Here is a 14,232-nt window from a genome sequence, read left to right on the forward strand (position 1 = left end):
TGACGAAGGAAAAGGCCATTGGGTATAAATCCTGAAAGGATGATGATAATTAATAGAATGAGGTGGATAGATAGAATAAAAGAAACAAGCAAATAAACATGAGATAATCTATGCCAAATTTTGTGAACTATAGCATAAAATAAATTGAAAGAGGATAAATTTATAAGCGAGTCTGTTACAATAATAGTAATAATAGATGAGATGCCTGAGGTGATGTAAATTCCACTACCTTGAAAGCTAGAGTATGTTTTTTTTATGAAGAGAGTAGGATTAATATATTCTGTTTGGTGTTTTTTGTTAATGGAATGCAGATATTGTTGTTTCTATGATTTTGTTATACTAATGATGGGTGAAGAAACTCAAACCACAATATTTTGAATAATTAATTGTAGTTAATTAAATATCTTTCCACTGTATTCACATGTTATGATAAGTTTCACGGTATAGAAAGAACACAGATGGTTAAGAAAATAACTAATTTATTAACTTAAAGGCTAATATTTTGCTGGTCTTATATCCAGCATCTTCAGAGCACACAACACAAAGTTTGTTACAAAGGCAAGACAACCACAATCCGGTGTAACAGTGGGGACAGTATAAGTGATTGCAGCGTGCAACACAAGACTAAAGTCCTAATATGGCGTCATCTAGGTTATAAAAAAAAAAAAAAAAAAAAAAAAAAAAAAAAAATTCAAAGTTTTGCAATAGTAGTCCAAGTGATAAAAAATAAAAAAAATAAAAAATAAAAGTAATAAATATTAATTTGGTCTTAGGATGACTGTCTCCCAAATCTTTGGTAGATTTATACAGCCATACTTATTAAGGTTTGGGGTATGTTTCAAGGCTTCTGTTAATTCCAGGAATAACCTCTCTAACTTGTAGAAGCTTCTGTGCATTACTTTTGTTTCTTTCCAATTGATCCTGTGTGCAGGGGTATCCAGAGCATGGTCTGCCAGACCCAACTTACCATAGTGTCATATTAGGACTTTAGTCTTGTGTTGCACGCTGCAATCACTTATACTGTCCCCACTGTTACACCAGATTGTGGTTGTCTTGCCTTTGTAACAAACTTTGTGTTGTGTGCTCTGAAGATGCTGGATATAAGACCAGCGAAATATTAGCCTTTAAGTTAATAAATTAGTTATTTTCTTAACCATCTGTGTTCTTTCTATACCGTGAAACCTATCATAACATGTCTGACGAACACATAAGCCTATCCACGCGTACTGTATTCACATGTTTATTTTTATGATTCTTAATAATAACAACTTCAAAATAATAATTATGCAGTTTTAAGTAACTCAGAAAGAAAGAAATAATTTACCCAGTTTCTCTGAATTCTGTCTTCCAAATTACTGGAGAATTAGAGGTAGAAATAATTTCACATTGTATTAGCAACTTTCTTGGACCAAAATATTTCTAAGAAAGAATTAAAATGTTATTTTATAAGAATGCACAAATAGTAAACAACTGTGTGTATCATTCATAGATGATACACTTTTTTTCATCATAAAAAAAAAAAAAACTGTTATGAATGACAAATAGAAGTTTGCTATCATGTTCTAGAAAAAATGAGAGCAAAATAATGTATGAAACAAGTCACATGTAACAAGCATTGGAGCAAATTTTAAGAAATAGCATTAGATGTGCCTAGACAGAGGGATTAATTATAAAAAAAGATTCTTAGTCTTTTTATTTCAGATCCCACTTGATTTGCATCAAATAGAAGCATCCTTCAAATTCCCATCAATTTTTATACATCAATTTATTTTGGAAAATGGATATTTTAACATTGATATTTGTATAAATTGTTGGAAAATTGAACTTTTTTTTATTATGTATCGTATTTAAATGTTTACCTCAAGGTACAATTTAATATGCCTTAAGGCATATGAAAACGTGCCAAGAGAGAAGCTATTCAATATGCTACAGTTATATGGTGTCAATGGGGCATTATATCAAGCAATACTTAGTCTTTATTTGAGTTGTAAGTCAGCAGTTAGAATTGAAGGAAGTACAGGAAGATGGTTTAATGTTAAATCTGGTGTGAGACAAGGATGTACATTATCCCCTCTTTTTTCATTATCTATATGGATCACATTATGAAGGAAAATGGTATTAAAGATGAATTGAAGCCTTTGGCTCTTCATATGTCTAATAATTTATTAGGACACCTCTCGGCAATACTCATAGAAGGGTAGTAAGTTCTGCTCGCTACAAACTTGATATTAACTAGGTCTACCTACTCACTGATGAGACCTCAATAAAGGTTGAAACCGGTCTGGGTAGTGACCTTCTCTCATAATGTAGAACAGTAATACGCTTCTAGGAGCTAAGTTCACATTATGGATAAATATCAAGAATAGTGATCGGAGCTTGCTCCACCTCAGACATGAGTTGCCTCAGCTTGCACTACCTTAAGGGTCAGTTGCTGCAGTATCCAGGTATTTGCTTACACTTGGAATCGCCGAACTTTATATAGTTTCTACTATATTCGGCATGAAACTCTTCGAGTTTCTTATTTGGCTAAGAAATGATATGGGATATATATCCCTTAACTTAAACATGATATCAAAATTGGAGATGTTAATGTCAGCCCTTTGCTTTATGCGGATGATGTTATACTTCTAAATAAATCCGCTACAAGTCTGCAAGATTCTCTCACTAAATTGAATAACTGTTGTAATAGATATGGTATGAAGGTCAGCAATAAAAAGACAAAGACAATGAAAATAGGCAGAATCATTGAAAATGTCAACTGTGTTGTGAATGGAGAACCTGTGGAACAAGTAAAACATTTCAGCTACTTAGGCATGATTTTTAGTGAAGATGGTAAATTAAATATGGAAATAGACAACAGAATCAACAAAGCTGGTATGGTAGGAAGTCAATTGAATAAATTCATATGGAATAAGAGAGAAATTAGTCGGAACACTAAATTAGCTGTATACAAGACAGTGTTCAAACCAGTTTTAACTTATGGATCTGAGAGCTAGGTCAGAAGTAAAACACTTGACCAAAGACTAGAGACCGCAGATATGAGAGTCCTGAGAAAGATTAGAGGCGTGAACAGATGGCATCAATGGCAATATCATATTAAAAATGAGGATATTAGGAAAGAACTTGACATTGTCAGCATCCAGGAATGCGTTAGCAGAGCTAATCTCAGGTGGTATGGTCACTTAAACAGAATGGGAGAGAAAAGATTAGCAAAACAAGTGTTCTCTGCCAGGTTGGCAGGAAAACGACCCAGAGGAAGACCAAGATATAGGTGGATTGATATGGTACAAAGTGCCTTAGACGATAGAAATATAAGATCTGATAATGTTGAAGTCTTGACAAGTAACAGACTGATTTGGAGGAAAATTGTAGATAGGAAGTGAGTAATGATGTAATTTTTTCATGTAGTACTATCATATCCTGTACACCCTTTGAGGGTACACATGGCAGGAATTTGATGATGATGATGATGATACAATTTAATTGCAACTGACTGATTTTGAAATCAGAATAAAGCAGATAATTTTCATGAAAACAATTTACTGTCCCACAAATTTCTTTTCACTCGTTGGGTAATATTTAAATGATGCCACTTTTTTTAAAAAATGTAAATTATGTTACAGAATAAACACTGAATTAAATGAGTTTATTACTGATTAGCAATTATAAAGTCAAAAAATTAGAAAATGCAACAGGTACCAACTTAAGTGATGTACACCATTACCTGCAGATATCCAAATCCATCTCCTATTTTAGAACAAAACATAAATTACTCAACAACCACAGTTCATCTTAACTGTCCAAATTGCATGTAGTATGATTCCTTTCCACAAAGGTCTTTTTTTGTGTGTGCAATCTAATATTACTTACTAGAAGCCAGGGCTATACTTATGCACAGTTTTCCACAAGGCTCTAGCTGGGGGGTCTCCCCAAAAAAATTAGGGCCAATTTAAGACCCCCAAACAATGAGGAGGGCCCAGACACTCAAGCACTAGAGTGCTCTGGGCCCTCCTCAAACACTAGTGCACTCTGAAAAGGGCTCAGAGCACTGTAGTGCTTGGGCCCCACTAGCCTCAGGAAAAGTGTAAGTACAGCCCTGCCAGAGGATGGTTGATTTTAAATCTTCTCTTTTTGATACTCTGTGGCTTAAGATTTCATTACTTCAATACCTATTTTTTGTCTGCAATTTCTACTGCACTCCCAATTCTAAAATAATCCTGAATTCTCACCTCTCATCCTTTCTTTACACTTTATTTCTTACAATTCTCTAACCTAACAGTGAAGTCATCTTTCTTGGTGACTTTAGTGCCAAACCTTCCATAGATTCCCCTTTTTCCAAATCCACTGACCAAGCTGGAATAAAGCTGAGAAATTTGCAGATAGCAATGACAAAAAGTAACTTCTACATCTTCCAACCAGAATAATTCACAACAATCATCTCCATTCACAAAACACTCTGAACACTATTTTAACCATTTATCCTGCCAGATACAGTGTTTCTTGGTAATTCAGATCACAATTTCATCCATTTTTCATTTCCTCTTAGCCATTCACAACCTCGTGTTCTTAAGTACTTTAGCACATTAAGTGGGAAACTTTCCAGTGCTTTGATTGCTCAATGACATGGTCAGTTGTGATCTTGTTGCAGAAATTTTCCATGTTAAAATGAAGACAGTCATTTACAATATTCAAAATTTCCACCCAATATCCCAACCACAGTTTCTCAAAAAAAAAAAAAAACTATGCCAGAACAGTCTAATAAAAGACTCCGTTTCATTCATGGCCGACACCGAAGCTTGCAACATTCACAAAACCATCATTAACAAATCTAAATCTAACTTTGATATTTTGAAATTCACTTTTGCATATGGCTTGGTTTTAATGGTAAAAGGGCAGTTAATGTCGTTATTACTATTACACCAAATATATCATACTGTGCCAAAAACATGACTCAGCAGTACATAAGGTAACAAATGAAACAGCACATAAACAGATATAAAAGTTAGTGTAGAAAAACAAATTCAGAAGGTTTAAGGATAAAAATTCATAAAAACAAACATAAATAAATCAGGTGTTAAAAGCTAATGTAGAGTAAATTGAAATGATAAAATCAACACAAAGGTTGCCATTTGTGATGGAATCCCACCCATTGTTCTCCAGAGATATGCTCCTGAAATAACAGCTGTCCTGTTCTTTATCATTTATTCACTAAACTGGACTCAGCTGACATCCCTCCCCTACATCATCGAAGAAAGCCCATATACAATCAGTTCCCATAACTATCTACCATCAAGCTATCAACCTATTGCTCGCACATCGATTTTATCTGAAGTAATGGAATACAGTTATTCATAGTCAATTTCTTTAACACTTGGAGAATTGCCATCTAATTAGTGACCATCTGTGTGGATTTTGCCAATCTAGATCTACAGATTGAGTAGATCTAGATTGGCAAAATTGAGATCTGGCCTATATCACACACTTTTGAACCCATTCCATGGAAAGCTTTTGGAGAAACATGTGCCATTGCTATTGACATCTCCAAGGCTTTTTATAATAGGGTCTGGCATTGGAAGCTTCTCAACAAGTTACAACATTTGGACTGCCTTTGTCATTGTGTAAATGAATTGTGAGTTTTCTCTCAGATCGATTCTTACATGTAATGGTAGATGGTATTCTTTCTCTTCAGACTTTCCTGTTAATGTCAGTGTCCTTATGGGCTCTCTCATATCAATAACCTGTTCTCATTGACTGCAAGCCCTATTCATAGTTCTGCTGATGCACATTCCACTTGTCCTACTCAAAAATCAATCCTTGCAGTGCACAAACATCAAGCTTCAAGATCGTTCAAATCTGTCTTCTCTGACCGGCTCTTACTTCAAGTCTTTCCTGTCACAATCATATCAAGAGCAATCAGCCTCCAAAAAACTTGGCATTCTTTTCTGCTCAAGATGGTATCTCTCTGCTAAACAGTTACTTACTCTGTATAAATCTGAAATTCGACCAACATTGGAATATTGCTCTCAAGTGGGGTGGTGCTAAGACCTTCCTAAAAATCTCTACACTGTTCAGAAAAGGGAAGTCCAGCTGATAAACGATACTCATCTTACAGACTACTCCTCTTCAGCCACTTTCCCATAGAAGATCAGTATCTGCATTCTCTCTTCTATAGATATTATCATGGCCTTTGTTCATCAGAACTAGCATTCATTATTGCCTACCATTTCTGCCAGATCTACAGGAACTTGAGCAACAACTGCTCAAATCCTTTGACAGTCAAACTGCATTCTCATGGAACCTGCTACTCCCAGTCATCTTTCATTCCTTCTACCTCAATTCTGTGGAACAGCTTCTCCCATGAAGCATTTCCAAAGGACTACAATCTCCAACAGTTCAAGAAGAATATCAACAGATTACTGTACTCACTCCTGACAATGCCCCATATACAGCATTTGTTTGCTGTAGCTCTTCTGCCTTTCATGTGTGGGAAAAACATTAAAAAATTTTTGCAATGTATGCATAATCTATTTATGATGATAAACATTAATGCTGTGTAAAAATTTAAAAACAGAAATACTACTTGATCAGCTGATAAAACCTGCACAAGTGTAAATAGTTCAGACTGATTATGAATGTAACTAAAACAGTTCCTGCACTCACTGACAAAACGAGGGCAGTCAATTACAATAAAAATGAAAGTCTGGTGTTACACAACTCACACATGTGCAAGTCATCACTCTCAATAGGAAGGAGCATGTAAGAAGACTATGACCAATGTGGAACCAAGGAAGAAAAACTTGCTCTTTAATCTCGGTGTAGACTAGACTGCCACAATTTTATTTTAGACTTGATTTGATGAAGTTTATTACTGGTCTCTCTATTCAATGATGACTACCACTGGGGAAAACTCTCTCATGATCTGTTGGTATTCGATGTATCAGTAGCAGTATCTATAACCTTCTTCCCCTCAATCCCAATGTGGCTTGGAACCCAAAAGAAGCTTACATCCAAGTGTAGCTTCCACAACTGAGAGACAGAGAGGACATGTCAGATTCAAGAGAGGAGCCCTGAATGTTTCTGCTCTAGACATCTTCTTGCTTGTAGAGAACTTGTGAATCTCTCTCTCCCCCCTGTGTGTGTGTGCGCGCGCGCGCGCGAATAAAATCCTTTGGTAGTATTGCAGTCTTATGTACTTTAAAGCAAGATGCATGCAACTCATGCATGCATCTCAGTGGTGAAGTTGTTATATTCCATTTGGGATCTGAGAAGATATTATCCTGTCTGGGAAGACAAGAAAAGATCCTGCTAGATCCTCTAATTTTGAACCATCAATATAGATAATCAGAAAATCAGAGAATAAGAAAGAGTTGCTGGTGGACAACAGGCAGATGGAATGAGTAGCCTACAGAAAGAAAAACTGTATGGTAGTGTAAGAATTCCATGGTAGTAGTATATTTAGTGATGTATGTGGTGTGTTGTCTACCCCAATATCTAGAGCTTGTAAGAGAGCTTTTGTTCACAAACCAAAAGGTCACATTCCAGTCTGATGGGTATTCTAGTTTCTACAACCATGGGCTAAAAATAGGTAGCCACGTGAGATGGTCTGGCAGGGATTTTGTTTTTATAGCATATAATAGAGACAGTTGTTGATGTTAAATCAACAAAGGTGGTTCATTTACAGCAATGTACCAACTAGGTGCTGGTAACGTGTGTAGAGGCTTAAGTGCTGTGAGGACATCACGTTGGAGGCTTAATGGATTTTTTTACAACACTCAAAAAGAATTAAAATAAAATTTAATACTTCCTATATTTCGTCCTAGTCACTAGGACATCTACGGGGATTACAAAAACAATTAATGTAACATATACACAAATAACAAACAATACTCAAAAAGAATTAAAATAGAATTTAATACTTTCTATATTTCGTCCTAGTCACTAGGACATCTACGGGGATTACAAAAACAATTAATGTAACATATACACAAATAACAAACAATACTAAGCCCAACCACGTGGGTGACACTAAAGTCCTATCTAGGTAGAGCACCCTCTAAGGGCAGTAGTAGGTGGCCTGGAATGTAAGGTGGGAACTCTGGTGATGAGTGTTTCCCAAATCTTCAGAAGCTTAATGCAACCATATTTATTGAGATTTGGTTGGTTTTTGAGAGCTGCTGCTGCTTCTAAGAAAAGTCTCTCTTTCTTGAATTTGCTGTGGTGGAGCATGGTGGTTTTCTTCCATGATACCCTGTGGGTGGTGTCCAAAACATGGTCAGCCAAGCCTGAATGGCCATAGTTGTGTTTGAAGATGTAAGACTTGTGTTCCTCTAGACGGATGGATGCTGATCTGCCTGTCTGTCCAAAGTACGCCAGCTTACAGGAACAGGGTACTTTGTAAACTCCAGGCAGAGAGAGAGGAGAGCGCTGATCTTTCGTAGAACGGATAAGGGTAGCCAGTTTGTGGTGGGGCTTATACGCTGTGTGTAGGTTGTAATGTTTTAGTATCTTGGCTATTTTTTCGGATGTGCCATGGATGTAGGGTATGGTGATGGCATTTTTAAAATCTTGTTGACGAGAAGGACGAGGAATGGGGAGGAGTTGATTATTTTTTTTGATACTGTGATCGCTGTAGCCATTGGAGAGGAAAGTGCTGTGTATGTGGTTAAGCACAGTAGTGAGGGCGGTTCCACTGGAACCGCCCTTCCTAGAACCCTTCCTAGACACCTTAGTCACACGCCTGCCTAATGATACACTTACCTTCACCGTATACAGAAAACCCACACAAACAGGCAGATACATTCACAAACTCTCCCACCACCACCCCTCTCAACAATATGGCATTATTAAAACTCTTACCAAGAGAGCCCACAATCTTTGTTCCAGTGGAACTACCCTCACTACTGAGCTTAACCACATACACAGCACTTTCCTCTCCAATGGCTACAGTGATCACAGTATCAAAAAAATAATCAACTCCTCCTCCATTCCCCGTCCTTCTCGTCAACAAGAATTTAAAAATGCCATCACAGGCAGATCAGCATCCATCCGTCTAGAGGAACACAAGTCTTACATCTTCAAACACAACTATGGCCATTCAGGCTTGGCTGACCATGTTTTGGACACTACCCACAGGGTATCATGGAAGAAAACCACCATGCTCCACCACAGCAAATTCAAGAAAGAGAGACTTTTCTTAGAAGCAGCAGCAGCTCTCAAAAACCAACCAAATCTCAATAAATATGGTTGCATTAAGCTTCCAAAGATTTGGGAAACACTCATCACCAGAGTTCCCACCTTACATTCCAGGCCACCTACTACTGCCCTTAGAGGACACTCCACCTAGATAGGACTTTAGTGTCACCCACGTGGTTGGGCTTAGTATTGTTTGTTATTTGTGTATATGCTACATTAATTGTTTTTGTAATCCCCGTAGATGTCCTAGTGACTAGGACGAAATATAGGAAGTATTAAATTCTATTTTAATTCTTTTTGAGTGTTGTAAAAAAATCCATTAAGCCTCCAACATGATAGGTGCTGGTAAAGTTTGAAATGGTCCAATTGCAATTCTTATGGCTTTATGGTGAATAGGGTCGAACCACTGCAGGATACTATCTCTGCAGAGGCATAGACTTGGGACCTATAATTGAGTTTTGATGTAAACACTGTGCAGTGTAACAGAAGCAAATAATATCTGTCAGCAACCCAAGAGGTTGAACATAGGGGTGTGAAGGATGTTTCATTGCTTAGCAGCATTTATCCTGCAAACTGGCATATATGAGGAAGGAACTGAACTTCAAAAACTTGGTCTCTGGTGCAACTGGGATTCACATTTGTCCAAATTCAAGTTCTGAATCAAGATGAAAACCATATTTGTGGCAAAAATCACAAACTGTTCTTTTGCTTGAAAATGAACCCATTTGCAAGTGCCCATTTTAAAAGATGATCGATGGCTTGCTGCAATTATCTTTCTATGAGCCTCATATTACATGAATGACAGAAGATGATAAAGTCATCTACACAGAGGGCATTATTCACAGTTGGGGAAAGATATTTGGTTGTTTGCCAACACTTAAAACAGAATCTTGGTACTACCTCTTTTTGTGTATATGGTTGGGAAGAAGCAGTTCCCACTTGGAAGATTTGGTTGTACAAAAATTTCTTGATGAAAAGAGAGCTATTCCCTCTCAAACCAAAGTTGTGTAAGTCTTTCGATATTGTGAATCTCCGACCAGTGTCATAATTTTATCTATATCAATGAAAACTGACATGAAGTGTTCACATTTTAGGAAGGCATCCTGAACGAATGCTCCCAGCTGAACTAGATGATCAGTTGTTGAACAATATTTATGAAAGCCTGATTGAATTTTGAAAAGATAAAAAAGTTATTTCTATCCAGAAACTATAAAAGATGAGAGTTAGCCATTTTGTCCAGAATCTTGCACAAGCAGCTGGTCAGAGCAATTGGTCAATAGTTTATTGAGGATCCAGAAAAACGTTCTCACAGAATATTATTTTGGAATAGGGAGCCCTCTTAGATGTGGTCCCCAGACTCTCAGTATCTGTTTTGAACTAATTATTTTTCTGGTAACCAGTATGGCTACGGCCCTTGGTTACACATATTTGCATTAACTAACTTCATTACTCTAAACCAGTTACTTATCATAACTATGAAACCATTCAATATATTAGATTCTACTTGCATATATATGAGAAAACGTTTTATTAACCATAATAAAATAATAGCCAAAATGAGTGTTAGTACCAACAGAATATGATAGTAATACTTGAATTTTATTTTGTAACATTGTACTGCGCATTGAATTGTATTGTGAAATATTGTCATAATTATACAAGTTGAATAGCACATATGTTTAATTTGTATACGTGATATGAATAATAAACTGTTATGAATTTAAAATAGGTACAGCATTTGATCCTTAGCAATTGGTGACAAATGTTTAATCATTTTAAATGGATATTATCTGGTCCAACAGCAGTTGGGGTGGCATATACACAAAGCAGCTCTCATTTCTTCTTTCATGAATGGCTTATTGAATTATTCAGTACTGTTCACAGAAAATAGAATATGTTGTTTTCTACTTTGCATTTTTAATCCAGGAAATTGAGGTAGGGAGGGATGAAAATAAGAAGATATTGCTGGTGCTTTAGCAAATATCTCCCCAAGACAGTCAGCAATTGCTGTTGGGTTGGCTGCATATTCATTATTTTCAAGGATGGTGAGCTTGTAGGTGATGTATCTGCATTTCATTTTAAAGATTTTATCCAAGACTTCTTTACTGTTAGTTCTTATTATGGAAGATGTGTACTGGATCCAAGATTCATTTTTTGGCTCTGACGATAGATGCGTCTTGCACAGGCCAAACATACTCCAAACTTTCTTCTGTGCAATCAGTATTCTACGTTGGTTATGGAAACATGGACAGCAGCCTTGTGTAATACCCTTGTTTAATCCTTTATCCAAATTTAAGCAAAGTTTGCATGTGAAGCTTCTTCACAACTAGGCCATTATTGTGCACAGCATTATACACATCCAAAAGGATATGCACTTATGAGATACTAAGGCAGTTAATGTCAAGTCATTAGCCACTATATAGCCTAGGTTGTAAAGAAGCTTCACAAGCAAACACTGTTTGTTTAAACTTTCCTGTAATACTGTCACATGATTCACTGCATTATTAATTGGAAAGGAATTGGCTACCACAAAATTGAATCCTACTAGAGAGGGGAAGGTGAGTCAGTCAACCTGCACAATTTTACATTGTGATATCTGTGATGTAGAACATGGCTGCCTATGCTGAAAGATGGATATCAAGAGAAAATGATTGCCTCCAAATAAGTTCTCATCTGTCTCCCCTTAATGGTAGGGAGTGTCTGGGTAGGCATATGGATGAAGATGTCATTTCTTGTGTTTAAGAGGGGAAGTTACTGTTGTTGAACATTCACTTGACAATGCTTCCTCTCTGATGTTAGTTCAGAAACTATCCAATCGCTGTGTGTGTGTGTGTGTGTGTGTGTGTGTGTGTGTGTGTGTGTGTGTGTGTGTGTGTGTGTGTGTGTGTGTGTGTTGTACCCATTTAAATCCCCATTTAAACTAAAGGGGATGACTTTGGTGACATCATCAGGGTCATCCTGACAGATATCTACTGTAGAAAATAAGCAGATGCTGCATACCATTTTTAAGAGATCCAACTTGAAGATGGCAAACTGCCACTATGTTTGTATTAAGTGGGACATGCTGTCCACAAAGATGGTCACTCCTCTATGGGCAGATCCAGACTTCAAATATGCTTCCTGCAAGCAAAAGTAGATTGGTTTGTACTTCTGCAAGAGAGAGAGAGAGAGAGAGCTTTTTTGTCATTGATGTTTTGACAGAATCCATGACAATTCCATTATAGAAATGTTTTCATTATTTCATTTTGGTGGTATCATCTGGCTTCCTATGTTGAAAGGTTTTGTTTTCATTAGCCTTATTTTTTTTTTTTTTGTAGAACTGTGGATGGCTAGTGTCTATTTATTCTTCATTAGATAAAATATCCAAGATGTCATAGTATCTCCCTTTAGGACACTAGGTCTTCTTGTGGGGGAAAACATTGGTATCCAATGCCATCTATTAAAGAATCTGGAAGCATGCCTTTGATCTACTGTCGTGCTTGTTCCATTATTGTTTTTATTAGTAGATTCTCATGTAGTGAGATCATTTTTGGTTGCCTTCTCAGCATAGGACGGTTTACCAACTAGATCTTGCTATATATTTGTGGTATACTGCTTCCTCATCTCCTGTTGAAAGACATAAAACCAAGCAAGATGACTTGGATCTTCTTTTCATCCTTCCACATTTAGCATACTCAGAAATTTGCTGAATGTCCTCCTTCACAATTAGAACATTTTGGTGTTTTACTCTTAGTTTTTGTTCGCATTATCTTTATTGCCACATCATGCACAGATGGCAGAGCCATCACAAGCAGTTTGAGAATGACAATACATGACATTTAAAGCAATGCAAAGGGTTATGATGTATAGCCTAAGTGGACAGTTTAGATAACCTGCTTTCAGAGATTCTAGTAATTTAGGTGTGTTGAAAGTAAGAATGATATTCCTGATGGGAATCAGATGACCATCCCTAAATATGGGTATTCTCCTTATGGCTGTCACTCCTTGACCTTTCATTTTGGAGCAGATCTCTTCATTTGGAACAACATGGATATCCCACTCCAATATCACTCCTCATGAATAGTTCAAACTTTCTGAGTGGGTCTAACTTGCTGGTATTCCTCCAATAAGTGTTGCCCAAAAGGAGTTGCTCTGATTGTTTAAGTTTTGGTTTCTACAAGAACATTCTCTGAACAGAACTTCATCACTGATTTTGGAGATCCTACCAACCTTTCTAAACCCTTTGATGAAGAAGGGTTACATTTTCCTGAGTGGACATTCTTCAGTCAAGTGTAATATTAAAAAGGTTGGTATATTTGCTGCTACCTCTGATGTTTTTTTTACATCTTTGTTTCCAATTGATATTTCAATGGGTTCTGTACATGGTTGGAGCTTGTTCAGGCACCTCAGATAAACAAGAGAATGAAAAATTATTCATTCTTAAATTCTCAAATTTAATTCAGCACTAGAGCTTGCCACCCACCATGGATACAGATTTTCTGGCAAGAAAATGACTGTAACTTAGGAATGGAATGTCAGGGACTACCCCAGATACTATACCAGCACTGCAGTAAGCCTTGGGTCATGTTCCCAGGCCATGAGGAAGGAGGCTTATTGCAACACCAGTGCAGCCAAGTCCACTAGCCCACTGATTTTGGCCAGCCATTCAGGATCACTCATGCGCCAATGACAGTCACGCTTTCTGATCTCTTGCAACCTCATCTAAAGATAAAGATGCCTGGTGTCATTCTTCTCATCAAACTCCTACACAGATGAACAAGGCAAATCATCTCCTTTATCTGGAAAATTGCATTGCATCGTTCCTGTGGCCTTCCACCAGAGGTATATCAGAAGAATCCTGAACAATACTTAAAAGGCTTCTGCTCCCAATGTGCTTCTGGACTAACACCTGCTCTTTATCATCTCTACTGTATGTTCTGCTCAGTTCATTAATTAATTCAGTCTAATCAATGTATAATGGCCTTTTTAAGAAGTCAGAATGTCATGAAAAAATGTTTTTAATCCCTGCAAATCACAAAAAGGCAAAGTCGAGCATATTTT

General features: G+C 36.9%; 1 protein-coding gene across 1 annotated transcript in view; it reads right to left on the reverse strand.

Annotated features, from left to right (window-relative positions):
* Positions 1 to 1,320: 1,320 nt before the first annotated feature.
* The window catches only part of LOC150105249 (ciliogenesis-associated TTC17-interacting protein-like), a 203,974-nt gene continuing 191,062 nt past the window's right edge, over positions 1,321 to 14,232 (reverse strand). The window contains exon 8 of the mRNA XM_090393916.1: positions 1,321 to 1,419. Within this exon, the coding sequence (XP_090250042.1) occupies positions 1,321 to 1,419 (99 nt within the window). The remainder of the gene's footprint in view (positions 1,420 to 14,232) is intronic.

The sequence above is a fragment of the Typopeltis vanoorti genome, chromosome 6 (genome assembly GCF_054136105.1).
Source record: "Typopeltis vanoorti isolate ZY-2024b chromosome 6, IOZ_Tvanoo_1.0, whole genome shotgun sequence".
NCBI lineage: Eukaryota > Metazoa > Arthropoda > Arachnida > Uropygi > Thelyphonidae > Typopeltis > Typopeltis vanoorti.